At 44.7% G+C, this 15,359-nt stretch overlaps 1 protein-coding gene across 1 annotated transcript; it reads right to left on the bottom strand.

The window, feature by feature from the left end:
* Positions 1-694: 694 nt before the first annotated feature.
* On the bottom strand, positions 695-15,128 carry LOC111955966 (SNF-related serine/threonine-protein kinase). Its single transcript, XM_023976358.2, has 8 exons — positions 14,864-15,128; positions 12,395-12,716; positions 11,897-12,115; positions 11,259-11,505; positions 7,760-7,901; positions 4,124-4,336; positions 3,433-3,567; positions 695-3,232 (listed from the first exon to the last, which is right to left on the bottom strand). The coding sequence occupies exons 2-8, from the start codon at positions 12,515-12,517 to the stop codon at positions 1,849-1,851; spliced, it is 2,463 nt and encodes an 820-aa protein (XP_023832126.1). The 5' UTR covers positions 12,518-12,716; positions 14,864-15,128; the 3' UTR covers positions 695-1,848.
* Between the last annotated feature and the right edge of the window lie 231 nt (positions 15,129-15,359).

Genomic DNA, 15,359 nt, shown 5'->3' with positions numbered 1-15,359 from the left:
CCCCACCATCTCTCTTCTCTTTCCTTTCCATCTGTCTCTCTCCCCCACCATCTTCTCTCTCTTCCTTCCTTTCCATCTGTCTCTCTCCCCCACCATCTCTCTCTCTTCCTTTCCATCTGTCTCTCTCCCCCACCAATCTCTCTCTCTTCCTTTCCATCTGTCTTCTCCCCCACCATTCTCTCTCTTCCTTTCCATCTGTCTCTCTCCCCCACCATCTCTCTCTCTCTTCCTTTCCATCTGTCTCTCTCCCTCTCTTTCTTTCTCTCTCCTTTTCGCTCCGACTCACATTTTGTCCTTCCAATTCAGGCACACTTTCACGTGGTGTATCTTTCTCTCTTTCTTCTATTCTCTCTCTTTCACTCTGCCTTTCAATACATTTCATATGTGTTACCTGCAGTAAGTAGCAGTCTGTGCTTGGTCATGTGTCAGCAAAGATTAAAACAGCAACCCAACACAAGAAAACATCCAAATGTAACAGATATATTGTAACACAACCTCACTTTCCAGCTTAAAATGTCTCTACCTCGATACCTTTTCGGTGGCACAACTGGCCAAGACATTGTCAAGCGGGCGGTGACGTGTGTTAGCGAGGCAGAGGACGTAAGATTACTCCTAGTTGAGGAAGGGTGAGCAAGGAAGCAAAGAACATTCACGCCTGTTACACAAACAAGAAAGAAACATAACAAAATTAACATCATTCTTATTCACAACAGTTTATTTTTATACATTACCATATACATACAGTACAGTACATTAGGCTCAATACATATCTATTGGAATATATATTGTTGTGGTTGTTGTTGTTGTACAATTTGTTGTGTGAGGCGGAGTGACATAGTTTTAGGCCATTACAGTGTCATAGTGCAGTACAGGTAGGGTGTTCTAGAAAGCAGTGTCATTAAGTTAGCCAGCTAAATGTAAAAACAGTCATATATATATATATATATATATATATCTTAATTTTTCTGGTTCATTTTGAAAGCTAAACTGTTGTTGGTTGTCAAGTCAATTACACCATGCTAATTTCAAATCTATATTTCTGGAAAATATGAAGTTATTTTAGAATATTTAGGACAGTTAGCTGGCTAAATCATTGATCCTGCTTACTGGAACAGTCCCCAGGTGGATGTTTAAACTCTAGAAGTCATCTTGTACAATAGAACACATGCACTGGCAACTACATACTTAGATAGTTAGATATCGCACAAGAATATGTCAAACAGAGCAACACTTGCAGGGGTGATACTGTTAATGTCTTGGCTTGGAACACTCTACGGGATTGTAGTGGTCACGGTTGGGGTCAATTCAATTTCAATTCAGTCAAATAAGGAAGTAAACGGAAATTCCAAGTCCAATTTTCCTCAAATCTTCTTTATGACAAAATTCTGTCTGAATTGACTGAATTTAAATGGCATTGAGCCCAACCCTGATAGTGGTCAGGGTCTGACTAGAACTCATCACAGCTCTACTGGAAGCACTGCTAATAGAAGTACTGTACTACTAAAGTACTACTTTGTATTTACACATATTTACAGAGTCATGAATGGAGAGTGTTTGTGTGTGTCTGTCCAAGACTAACAACAGAAACTGTGAAGAGAATGTAGTTGTAACAGACTGCATTTCAACCAATTACAGCAGATGCCCTGATGGTTAATATGATATTATCTTTTAAACTTCTCATTTCATTCACAACACAAGGTCATGTCCCCACCTATTTTCAGTCAGCATTAAAATAACTGAAATATGATTGTCTAAAAACATGGATGAACTAAAGATTGTCATTGTGCAACTATAATTATGTTGTTCCATCTCAGGAAGGGGGGGGGTGGAAAGGATGATAGATGTGGTCTATATGACTTGGCAGCAGCTGTGCGGTGAAGGGGGACAGAGCAGACCCTCTTTGGGGCTCCTGTGTATATTGACTGACATAGTCTTATCACTGAGAGGCATCTGTAGCACTCTGTTCTTCAGGTTCTGGTGATGCTCCCTGGCCAGGTCCAGCTCACCCAGCCTCAGTGTGCCCGAGGACGGGGCCTCGAACTGTGGGTCAGAGAAGTGGTCAAGGGGGTGGTGCTGGAGGTGGTGGGTCCCTCCGGGCGACGGACCCCCCAGGAGAGAGACCTTATCCAGGCTGCCTGTAGAGCCCCCCATACACATCCTCCACACTGGCTGGTCCTGGTGGTCCAAGCTCCCCCCCCTTACCCCTCCTCCCCCAGCTGTCAGGCTGTGGAACTGGGAGCTCAGGCATAGGCTCATCAGCTTCAGGCTCTCCACCAATCCGCTGGCTGCTTTGGCTGAGCCTAGTCCCGCCCCCGTACCTGAGCCATCAGCAGAGGGGCTTTCTCTTCCTCTGTCTCCCCCACTCCAACCTCTGTCTCCCCCACCACTGGCAAAGCTAGGTCTTCCTTGTCTTGGTCCTGTCGTGTCCATGTCCGGTCTCCGCTGGCTCACAGAGTCATTGTCATCTCTCCTCTCTGAGGTGGGAGACGCCATGGCAACTGTTGCCACCTTGGTAACCGTTGCTGGGGACGACACACCTGACGACGTCAACATCCCAGTGTGGAGGCTGAGGAAAGCTTGTTCTGGCTTGAACACACACTTCTTTCCTTCTATCATTCCTTCCTTCTCCTTGTTATCCTTCTCTACTTCCTCATCCTCTCCTTCCTCCTCGTGTATCTGGTTGAGGACGGGTGCACTCTTACGAGAAGTCAGTCGGTTAGAGACAGAGGAAGGGGAGGAAGAGGATGAAGATGAGGCAATGTTATGCCGGAGAACCACCTGAGAAGGGAGAACCGAGGGAGACGAATCCTCCTCCTCGTCCTCCTCCTCCTCATCTTCCTCCTCCTCATCTAGGCTGAAGAGGCTGGGGCTCCGTGGTTTAGAGGGGGTGGGGGAGGCCAGGGAGCCCAGCCTGAGGGGGATGGAGTGGGGCTTGACTGGAGGCCGGAGGCCCCTGTCCTGGTGCTCTCTGGTTGAATCGACAGGAGGGAGTGCTTTGTGTGTAGTGTGTGTGTCATCAGCCTGGAGGGTCAGAGTGTGTGTGGGTTGTGTGTTATTGTCCAACCGTCTGTGGTTGAGGTCCAGTAGGGATGTTTTGGGTCTGGGTCCGTGGTGGACCAGGCTCTCAGCACTGCGGGCGGGGGACTGGGGGCCCCCTGGGTGGGAGATGAGGGTACCCCCCAAACCGTCCCCCATGTCCTGGTGCACGTCCACTCTGGTGGGCCAAGACTGCCTGAAGAGGGTTAAGCAGAGAGAGGGAGCAGAGAGTTTTAACAACATTTACTGTGGCAGCTCCCTCCCTCTCTGTCTCTACTTGTTTATTTACTGTGACAGCCCCCCCCCCCCCCCCYTGGGCTGAGTGCAGTGCAGACTGACAGAAACACAGCCCACAACATTCTGCATTGTGTGTGAGTGTGTTTATATTTACTGTACCTGAACTGGGCCTTGTGGCTGGGGCTGGACCATGTGTGGTTGTTCTGCTCTCTCTCCTGTTTCTCCCTCAGTATCCTCTCTGCCAGCAGGAAATATGTAGCTGTGATGTGGTTATACTGGTCAGACTCCAAGGCTCTAGAGAGAGAGGGGGGGTGGGCAGGAGAGAGAATGAGAAAGACAGAGAAAGAGAAAGAGAGAGAGAAAGAGAGAGAGAGAGAGAGAGAGAGAGTGAGGACATGTTCAGAACATACATCAGAACATACTTTATATACTAGATTACCATAACTACTAGCTACCCTCAACAATCTCACACACACACAAGCATTATCCGACAAGCAGATCAGAACCGAAACAGCGATGACTGCTGTCAGTCCAACGGAGAAGACAGGGGTGGAGAATCAATTTAACGCGACACCAGCTGCAGAACAGGCGCTCAGAGTGCTGCTAATGATAAATAAGCTGATGACGACAGTGGGGAAGCAATTTAGCGTCACGCCAGCTGGCATAGTGATGCGATAGGACAGCGATATTGGACAGTCACTAATAATCATCATTACCAGAAGCTAATGACAGGACAGTCACTAATAATGATCATCACAACCTAATGACAGGACTGTGTGAACAGAAATGGAAAGGAGAGGCCTTCGTAGAATTACACTACGTTCATTTTGTTTGTGTGCGTGTGTCTTACTCTGTGACGGTGTCCCTGTCTGCGATGCCGCCTAGTGCCATTCGTTGGATGATACTGCCGTGCTCCTCCTCTGATAGGCTCCTGTACGACACCAGGGGTGTGGTCAGCTTGGTGGCAGGGGAGGGGTCGACTCCCTGCAGCCAATCATGGCCCTGGATCAGCTCCACAGTGGCCCGCCTCTTAGGATCTCTCTGCAGCATACAGTCAATCAGACTAGAGAGAGAGAAGGAGAGATGGAAAGATAGAGAGGAGTGAGGGAGATGAAGGTACAGTTAATTAATTATGGTAATTTCATTATTACATTTTGGTTACCATAGTAACTATAGAGGTTAAATCAAATCTTAATACAAGGCTTAAAGTGGAACTGGCAGCGTTTTAATTACTTTGCAGATATGAAACAAAACAGACAATCATAAAATCAGTAAAAAAATATCAAATTCCCAGTTTATGCTTCAAAACCAACTTTATAAGAGGTTTTAAAGATAGGTTCTATTTGACCAAAAATTAATTGACATATGGTAAGGCATTGTTGGCAGAATAGATTGATGCAGTTCAATGCATGAATTATATAATTCACCAATACATTTCTTGGTAGTCCAAAACATATTGTCAGGTTGTAAATCACAGATGGCCTGGTACATTGTTTGCTGCTTCCACCCATTCGGGATGCACTGTTTCAATGACTCAATATTTTGAACAAAAACGAACGACTGTAACTAAGGCTGGGAATGTCAATACAATCAAAATATCCAGGGCAACGATCACAAGTCAATCATAACGTGGCTAATAGGCTAGTGCACATGTGTCAAACACAAGCGAATATAAAGGAGTCAACATTTGAGTCATCTACTTTATGAAATTACAGCCTGAAGCGCTTACATCGGTGAATTCAACTTCAATTGCGCTGCTTTCGTGTGTCCCGTTTACAGCGTGCAGTGGAGGGAAAGTGTACAGACACATGTCACATTCCTAGCTAGACTACTAAAATATTGCAGTCTGGCTTTGGTTTTTAAAGCTTGACAATGACTAACCAAATAACAAAACCTGCAACAAAACACCATGCAAAGGACAAACATGTAGGTCTATTACATCAACATTTGAGCAGTAGTCTAGGCTGGCTACTCAACTACAAGACATTCTGAGTGCACCATACAGCGATGCTGCATTCAACCGCACAGGTGATCCATGCAGTGCAAAAAAAATTAAAACATGTTTTAAGTTTAAATGTTACAACAACCTATTGCTACGTTTTTGTTATTTGGAGTTAAATACTTTTTGATTAGGGTCGCACCATATTATGCACATCTGCAAGCATAGCAGCAAAAGCTGAACAAACATTAGTTTTAATATGTTAAAATGCTATATACAGCATCATATGTACATAGGTGTGCTGATTGAGTTTGACACCACTGGGATAGTGTATCTATTTATGTAGCTAGCTATTTATTTAGCAACCTAAAAACATGGAGCCTAACATTAGCAATATAGCATTGGAAAGCGGCCGTGCGTTTGGACAATTAATAGACACTGCAGTAAATAAAACCTAATAAAAACATCTGTCTTGTCCAGGACCGGAGTCTACGCAGACCGGTGCACCATAGCCAATCAGAGCTACAGTAGCCTATATGCAAATAAGCCTTTTGGCACTCTAGCCTGCCATCATTCACTTTGAACTGGACTGTGTGTTTACAGGCAGTAGGACCTGTCATCATTCACTTTGAACTGGACGGTGTGTTTACAGGCAGTAGGACCTGTCATCATTCACTTTGAACTGGACTGTGTGTTTACAGGCAGTAGGACCTGTCATCATTCACTTTGAACTGGACCTAGTGGGGTGTTTACAGGCAGTGAGACCTGTCATCATTCACTTTGAAACTGGACGGTGTGTTTACAGGCAGTAGGACCTGTCATCATTCACTTTGAACTGGATGTGTGTTTACAGGCAGTAGGACTTGTCATCATCACTTTGAACTGGACTGTGTGTTTACAGGCAGTAGGACCTGTCATCATTCACTTTGAACTGGACTGTGTGTTTACAGCAGTAGACCTGTCATCATTCACTTTGAACTGGACTGTGTGTTACAGGCAGTAGGACCTGTCATCATTCACTTTGAACTGGACTGTGTGTACAGGCAGTAGACCTGTCATCATTCACTTTGAACTGGACTGTGTGTATGTTACAGGCAGTAGGACCTGCCATCATTCACTTTGAACTGGACTGTGTGTTTACAGGCAGTAGGACCTGCCATCATTCACTTTGAACTGGACGGTGTGTTTACAGGCAGTAGGACCTGCCATCATTCATGTTGAACTGGACTGTGTGTTTACAGGCAGTAGGACCTGTCATCATTCATGTTGAACTGGACTGTGTGTTTACAGGCAGTAGCAACAGCGCGACTTTAGATCATTAGAACACATTCACCAAAAGCCAGAAAATACAACTGAATGGATTTCTGCAATTATGTAAATAACACAGGAGTCCTACTACATTTGGGAACTTCACAGTCCTATTCGATCAAACAACCATGAAAAGAGGTTCTCTCCCCCTCCGTTACCTATGCACATCAACAACACCAAGATCAACAACTAATACTAGCCAGAGTGAGATGAGCTAAAATCTAATGAGGGAACATTAGATAAACCCCCTGAAACTGCTTCAGCTAGTTGGCTGTCAAAATTGCACTGATAAACGATGGGGAATAGTAGCCTGCTCATCCTTCTGCAGCTTGCAGACAACTGAATGGGAACTTGCCTGCCTGCCCGCCCATTTGATCCAAGCCAAATACATTTGATTGACAAATAAGATATATGCTAACTGTGGATAACAGTCGTTCAAGTTCAGGATAGCAAGCTATCAAAACGATTCACATTTCTTGCTAGCTAACCTGCATCTCTAGCTGTAGCCACCAAAAAACAATATGAGGGTAAAAAGTCGGTCACTCACCCACTCTCCAATGACATGACATTCTCCCAGCAGCTAGCTACCTAGCTATCAAATTTTCACAAATGCCTTACTATATATACAACTCATTCCCAAACATGAACTTATGAACACTTAGATATGGTCATTTTCAAGTTCTCGATTATCCGAAAGTATAATATAAAAAAAGGTGACATTCTTAGTGGGGGTATATATGAACAGATTTGAGTAAGAATTCACGTTGCTAAAAAGTTGTCAGTCCTACTTTAATAAATAGAGGCTTTGCATCTCGAATATGACTACCCCTGACAAGGCTAGCCTGGCGATGGTGTGATATGTATAATGAGGACTAGCCTAGTCAGAAGCCATCTGAACACACACACATACACACACACTGCAGAGAGCTGTGGTTCAATACAGCAGCAGCGGAACAATGTTAAAAATAGATTAGCCTGATGTTTTAATGGAAACATCAGAGATACACTCAACTTAACACAGCATTGGGGCTGGGGCTGGGGTACTACTGCAGAGGCGTGACCAGGAGAGGAGAGATACTGTCTTTTTATACTATGCCTCTCTCTCTCCACGTTCCCTCTCTCCTCTCATCCCCTCTGCTCTCCACTCTTGCTCTTCACACATCTATGGGCATGAAATATGCAGCAGCTACAGAGTACTTTCAAATGGAGTGTGTCTGTACGTGCATGTGTGTGACTCACTCTCTGCAGGCTGAGGAGATGTGTGATGCTACTGTATATTTACAGTCCATGATCATGGTGAGGGTCTCACTGTCGTTGGCCTCCTGAAAGGGTGGATGGCCACACACCAACATGAACAGAATCACCCCCAGACTCCAGATATCTACAGAGACAGAGAGAGACAGAGACAGAGACACAGAGAGAGAGAGACACAGAGAGAGACACAGAGAGAGACACAGAGAGAGAGAGAGAGACACAGAGAGAGACAAAGAGAGACAGAGAGAGAGAGAGAGAGAGAGGGAGACAGAGAGAGAGACAGAGAGAGAAAGAACGAGTGAGAGTAAGAAAGACAGACAGAGAAAGAGGGGAAAAAGATTGAGGGAGAAATACAGAAAGACTAAGAAAGAGATGCATGGTATTGTATGTTTTTTCCACTGACCTACATAAGAACAACCTGCTCCTACTCAGAAGTATGAATCATCTGACCAGGACACTTCCATAAATACACAAACTGGCCTAGGGCATCTGCCTGACCACAAACACACACACAGAGACACACACACACACATTGAAGTTCCGCTCATGCATGGACCCATGCATGGATACACGCCCGCACACATAAGAACCAACACACATGCAGGCACACACACACAAAGTGGTTTATGGTTTATGTTCATCCTTCAATGCCTCTAACACACGTCATGTTACAGTACATGGAACAGTTCTCTTATTCAGAACAACCATTAACAGAACAACTATCTACACACACACACACACACTGCAGTAAGAGAGGACAACAAAACATTGCCATCACCTGTTTTCACGTCACCAGGTATTCTAGCAACCGTGCCCCCAGTCCCTCATTACCTTGTCATAGGGCAAACAACTTCCTGGATAACTTTATTTATAAACCCGTGGGCTGGCAGCCTCTGGATAACTTTATTTATAAACCATCTGGCTGACAGTTTCTTGGATACATATTTAAAGAGAGCTTGTCACCGTGTCTCTCTTATTAGCTATAGAACTGCTATTAGTGAGACAGCTATGATGTAACACCCTCTGCATCCTCTATTACAGGCCTGGTGTTAAGATACAACCCTCTCCCCATAACAATCAGTGCCCCTACCATTTCCTTTGACATCGCTCAACCTCTGCCAGATGGGCTGCATTCAGCAATCACCGCATTGCTGAGTGATATCAACAGCACACACACATAACCAGAGGCGTCAGCAACTACAAACACAACTCGGATAATCTGCTCAGCACAAAAGAGAAGGATAAAATCGAGAGCAAGAGAGAAACTGTCCCTGCGTCTCCACTCAGTCAGAAAAATGTGAAATGCTCCCTCTTTTTTCTTCTTTTTTTCTTTCTTTCTTTCTGGGTCTGAAGCCTTGGCCTCTGGGTGCAGGGGATGAATACTGATTCCCTTTGTCTCTCTCGCTCTCTTTCTTCCCCTTTCAGTCTCTCCCCTCCCCCTCTTGTTTTCCCTCTTTCTTTTTCATTTTATTTCCATCATTTAGTCCCTCTGTGAGGTGTCGCTACACCAGAGGTGCTAGGAGAAACACATTATGGTGTAGAAACCAATTTCATTGTGTATTGATATTTGATTTGGGAGTTGTTATCTACCTCTTCTCCATTCAGAAAATAATAGATACAGAGTGAGATATAGACCGGATAGTTGCCTAGAAGTTAGAGAGGCGTGCGAGCAACCAGAGGGTTGACAGTTTAAATCCTGTGTCCGACGGGGAAAGTCTGGCGCACCTCTCAAAAACCTGTATATGGATCAGGGGTTGGAACTGGTTCAGGGATCAGATCCTAGAACGAAAGTGATCTATACTGTTCTGGAACAGAATCGTTATTTTAAAAAGCATAGTTAGCTAGCTCTGTTCCAACGTTATCTATGCAAACTCTTTGAAGTTCAAAGACATTCAAAGTTCCTTCATAGAAGCCGCTCCTCCGTAGGTATAATTTTGTGGGCCTAATTCAGATAATAGCCTCTGGCTACAAGGTCCAGTCTGAACTTAAGTGTCATAACAACAAGAGGCCCAGCGCTTCAAGCCAAGCTTCCTTTTCCACCCTCTCCCTCCCCACCCGCAAAGTTACAGTCGCATCTCGTGCCCTACACAATGCATGTAAATAGCTTGCCCGCTCCATAGCAAGCTTCTCTATCCGCACTGATTGGTGAAGTTATTTCATGTCAAGCTAAATGTAAAAAATATATATTTCAGAGGTTTAAAAAGGAACAGAAAGGAACAATATAAATTGTTACTTGTTTTTGGGTTCGACCGGTTCAGAACTTTATTTTGCTGGTCGGAACAGCGGAACGGAACAAAAACAATAATGGTTCTGTTCAGAACGAAACGATTGGAAAATCATTTGGGTTCCAACCTCTGCATGTGTGTCTTTCAAAGGGGTTGGGTTAAAAGCTAAAGTAAAATTTAGGTTGGACCTTGTGTTGACCAATACATTTTTTTATTTAACCTTTATTTAACTCGGCAAGTCAGTTAAGAACAAATTCTTATTTTACAATGATGGCCTACCGGGGAACTGTGGGTTAACTGCCTTGTTCAGGGGCAGAACGACTGATTTTTACCTTATCAGCTCGGGGATTCGATCCAGCAACCTTTTGATTACTGGCCCAATGCTCTAACCACTAGGCTACCTGCACTAGGCTACCTGCCACCCCAATAAAGTGATCTTAATATTAATTTCTTCATACTATAACCAGCTAAGGCACTACCCTCTGCAACACCTCTGTCATTAGTTGTCTGATAGTTGTGAAAGTGTCCCAGTTTGTCTGCCAAGCAAGGTTGGGGTCCATTCTATTGGGACCAATTCAGTCAATACAGGAAGTAAACAGAAATCCCAATTCCACGTTTTCAATTAGAAAAAAATGTCAGTATACTTCCTAACTGTATTGACTTTGAAATGGAATTGACCCAAAAGCCAACTGCATGTAAGGGTCATTATTAGCCTGGTCTGTTAGAGGATCTAGCAGTTCACCTGGGACAGATGGAGGACTGTATGTAAGGGTCATTATTAGCCTGGTCTGTTAGAGGATCTAGCAGTTCACCTGGGACAGATGGAGGACTGCATGTAAGGGTCATTATTAGCCTGGTCTGTTAGAGGATCTAGCAGTTCACCTGGGACAGATGGAGGACTGCATGCACTGTTACCACTGGGAAGAACACATGCTGGATTCTGGATTCTGGAGAGTTTAACACGCGCGCGCGCACACACACACGCGCAAAGAAAGACAGAAATCGAGCGAGAAAGAGAGAGCGAGAGAGATGGAGAGAAAGACAGAGAAATCACAGCACCACACAGAAAAGGCAGTATGCCTCAAATCTATCTGAAGTAAAGATTGCAATAACAACCTGCCACTGTTGATAAATCACAACAAGCCAGTCTGAAATCAGTCCCTTCATACATACAAATACAGACACACTCCTATACACACACACACACCCTCCCTCCCCCTACCCCCAACACAAACACAGTTCCCCCAACAGACACTCACCCACAGCGGGCGCGTCATATTCATCTCCCAGCAGTATCTCTGGAGCAGAGTAGGCCAGAGAGCCACAGGAGGTGGCCAGGTTCTCCCCTGGCTGGAACTTGTTGCTGAAGCCAAAATCAGTGAGCTTGACCAGGCCCTGCTTCTCAAAGAACACCACGTTCTCTGGCTTCAGGTCACGGTGCACCACGTGGAGCTGGTGGCAGTAGGAGATGGCATGGACGATCTGGGCAAAGTAACGCTTCGCCACCTGGAGGGAGGAGTTAAGACATCTTCAACTTTAGTGATGATGATCATGATATTATGTTTTTATAGGTAGGGTGTTTACAATGCTGCTGTAGTCCTTTTTCATTACACACACACACACACACACACACACACACACACACACACACACACACACACACACACACACACACACCACACACACACACACACACACACACACACACACACACACACACACACACACACACACACACACACACACACACACATATATATACAACACACACCACACATATATACACACACACACACACACACACACACACACACACAGAAACAGGCAAGCACACAAACACACATACACACCCCTCCCCTCACCACCAAACATACACACTCCCCCACCCACCACACACCTCCTCTGTGAGTCCTCCGTCGTGCTTCATGATGCAGTCGTACATGTCCCCTCCATCACCCAGCTCCAGGATTAGGTAGAGCTTGGTCTGCGTGTCGATGACCTCATACAGACGCACCACGTTGGGGTGTTGCACCAGCTTCATACACCTGACCTCCTGGAACAGGTGAGCTCTGGCTACTGGGTCCAGTCTGGACTTATCGATCACCTTCACGGCTACCTGGAGTGGAAATAATGATTATTATTATTATTATCATGTTCTTCATCAGAATCATCATCATCCTTCTCCTAGGACATATAGCCTCTGGCTACAAGGTCCAGTCTGAACTTAAGTGTCACCTTGATATGGAATAATAATTACAGGATTGCTAGCCAATCAATTACTTTACATTAATCAATCAATTTACTGCCAGTAGAAAAATTAGAACCAGTAGTATTCCCTCTGGACCAGAATTGCAGTATCTTCCCACAGAAAAGACCAGGCAAACAGACAAGCTACCTTTTCTCCCGTGAAGACGTGGCGTGCTAGTTTGACCACGGCAAAGTGTCCTCGTCCCAACGTCTTGTCCAGGTCGTAGAGCCCGGCGATCTTCCCATCGTGACCCCTCTTGAACCCTGCCATGGCTGCTGGGGATTGGGATGAAGTTGGCCCTATACGCTGATATAAGATCAGTTTTGCATTTTAGAGTCTGGATAGTTGGGACGGTGAACTGATCCTGGATATGTGCCTACGGGAGACCTCTACCACCGTATGATGAATTTGGCTTAGATCAGTCTTCTGCTAGTGAACTGGAACTCATGGTGCAGTCTGCGTTCCAGCCCTGTGAGAGCGAGAGAAAGTGGGGGTTGAGGGGGAGAGAGGGAGGAAGGGGGGTGGGAAGACAGAGAAAGGGAGATAGGGGAGAAAGAGAGTTGATAATTTTCACACACATAGGAACCATTCCAACCACCATAGAGAAGGTTTAGGCACACACGCATGCACACACGCACGCACCTGTCTGATTATACAATACTTCTTCCAGATAGGCGTAATGTTCCCCTTACAGGAATTCCTGCTCTGGTGCCAAGAACCACAGAGACATGACCGAACTGTTCCCAAGAACATTCCTAAAAGGTGACTATTCAGGTGTGTCCGTGTGTGTGCACGTATCCACCTTTTTGCATTCACATTATCAGATCAGTTCAACTGGGCAAGGGAAGAAAGGACATTTCAGACTACTGGTATGCACCCTAACCCTGCCCTGGGTAGGGCAAGGCTACCTCAATGTGAGGACACATTCCAACCAGACAGGCAGGCAAGCAGTAGGGCAGGCAGGGTGTTCTATAACTGTTCCAGTAGTGTATATTGATTACCCTGTCAGCACAACTGTGAAACACTGTACTATGAAGGGTCAAGGTCTACATTTCCAATAGACACTTCAACCACTCTCCACGATGTCAGCAAATATATACTGAACAAAAATATAAATGCAACATGCAACAATTTCAAAGATTTTACAGAGTTACAGTTCATGTAAAGAAATCAGTCAATTAAATTGATCCAGAGGATCCCAAACATGCTTAATGGGTGACATGTCTGGTGAGTATACAGGCCATGGAAGAACTGGGACATCTTCAGCTTCCAGGAATTGTGTACAGATCCTTCTAACATGGGGCCATGCATTATATTGCTAAAACATGAAGTGATGGAGGCAGATGAATGGCATTCAAATGGGCCTCAGGATCTCGTCAGGATATCTCTGTGCATTCAAATTGCTATCGATAAAATGCTATTGTGTTCATTGTCTGTATCTTTTGCATGCTCATACCATAACCCCACCACCACCATGGGGCACTCAGTTCACAACGTTGACATACGCAAACCGCTCGCCCACACGACGCCATACACATTGGTCTGCGGTTCTGAGGACAGTTGGACGTACTGCCCAAATTCTCTAAAATGACGTTGGAGGCGGCTTATGGTAGAGAAATTAACATTCAAATATCTGGCAACAGCTCTGGTGGACATCCCTGGAGTCAACATGCCAATTGCACGCTCCCTCAAAACTTGAGACATCTGAGGCATTGTGCTGTGTGACAAAACTGCACATTTTAGAGTGGCCTTTTATTGTCCCCCGCACAAGGTGCACCTGTGTAATGATCATGCTGTTTAATCAGCTTCTTGATATGCCACACCTGTCAGGTGGATGGAGTATCTTGGCAGCAGAGAAATGCTCACTAACAGGGATGTAAACAAACGTGTGCACATCATTTGAGAGAAATAAGCTTTTTGTGCGTCCTGAACATTTCTGGGATCTTTTATTTCAGCTCATGAAACATGGGACCAACACTTCACATTTTGCGTTTATATGTTTTGTTCACTGTATAATAACTGCATTATATCATTATAAATAATGATTTATTACTAATATTTAATAATGATTGTTTTTCTTATTATTATTTAAGTAGGATATGGCAGAAGAAAAATCAGCAACCCAGACATTACAAAGCTGACAAACAACAACTGCAGAACCCTAGCTACTATTTTTGGAAGACTAAATAATTGAGATAAGTGACTATATTTTGGGGACAAAATATCTGGCCTCCCTGTAGGCTATCTGAGTGTGCCACTCTGCCAAGGGGTCTGGACCTTTATGGCACAGTGTTCATGTCAACACAGGACAACGGATGTGTCAACCCTTTCTTCCTCATCCAAAATGTGACAGGCTGTCAAAGCTACATGGTGAATGTTATTTGTTACCGACAAAGAAACCCGCAACGAAGCCATGGCTTTTCAATGGCATTGGTGAGGTAGGCAAGCGCAGTGTTGATACACAAATAAAGGTACAGTATAATTTTAATAGCCTACACAGTATAGGCTGGTGGGCTTGTTTGGCCGATACAAACATAAGGTCGCCACTAAAAGCAAATACATAAAGATCCTATAGGCTACCTGTGTGTGGACGGTTACGGTATTTAGTTTACTTACCGCGCTGCGGTGAGTTGCAATGTAGGCTAATTCTGACCTTCCTGCTGCGTTCATTCGTTATAAGTAATTCAATGCAGACTGCCTCGAAGAACGACCGACGATTAGGCTACTAGGCTGTACAATGTACTCTAAAAACATCAGTCTTCAGCCTTGTCAATGGCACTAGACTTAGTTAGATTGAGCACTGAAAATAACTGCGGCTAATTCAAAGCTTCCGTGTGTGAATCTGATAGAGGCAGCAGTTCTCTCTCGCTCTCTGCTTTGGGGCGCATCATCTCTGACGTCAGAAGTACGTAAACCTGAAAACATCAACAACAAATAAACCACACCAGATGTATTCCTGTTTTTAAATTGACACACACACGACATATCGAATAAAAACTTGAGCACCCACATATCAATGCAAATAACCACAAAATGGGAAACTACTAGCCCAAAACACTGTAATCACTGAAGAGGCGCTTTATGCAGGTGCAGTGTGAGTATGTGTAGAGAG

This window comes from Salvelinus sp. IW2-2015, linkage group LG31 (genome assembly GCF_002910315.2).
Source record: "Salvelinus sp. IW2-2015 linkage group LG31, ASM291031v2, whole genome shotgun sequence".
In the NCBI taxonomy this organism is placed as follows: Eukaryota; Metazoa; Chordata; class Actinopteri; order Salmoniformes; family Salmonidae; genus Salvelinus; species Salvelinus sp. IW2-2015.
This window is presented reverse-complemented; position numbering and strand designations above follow the sequence as displayed.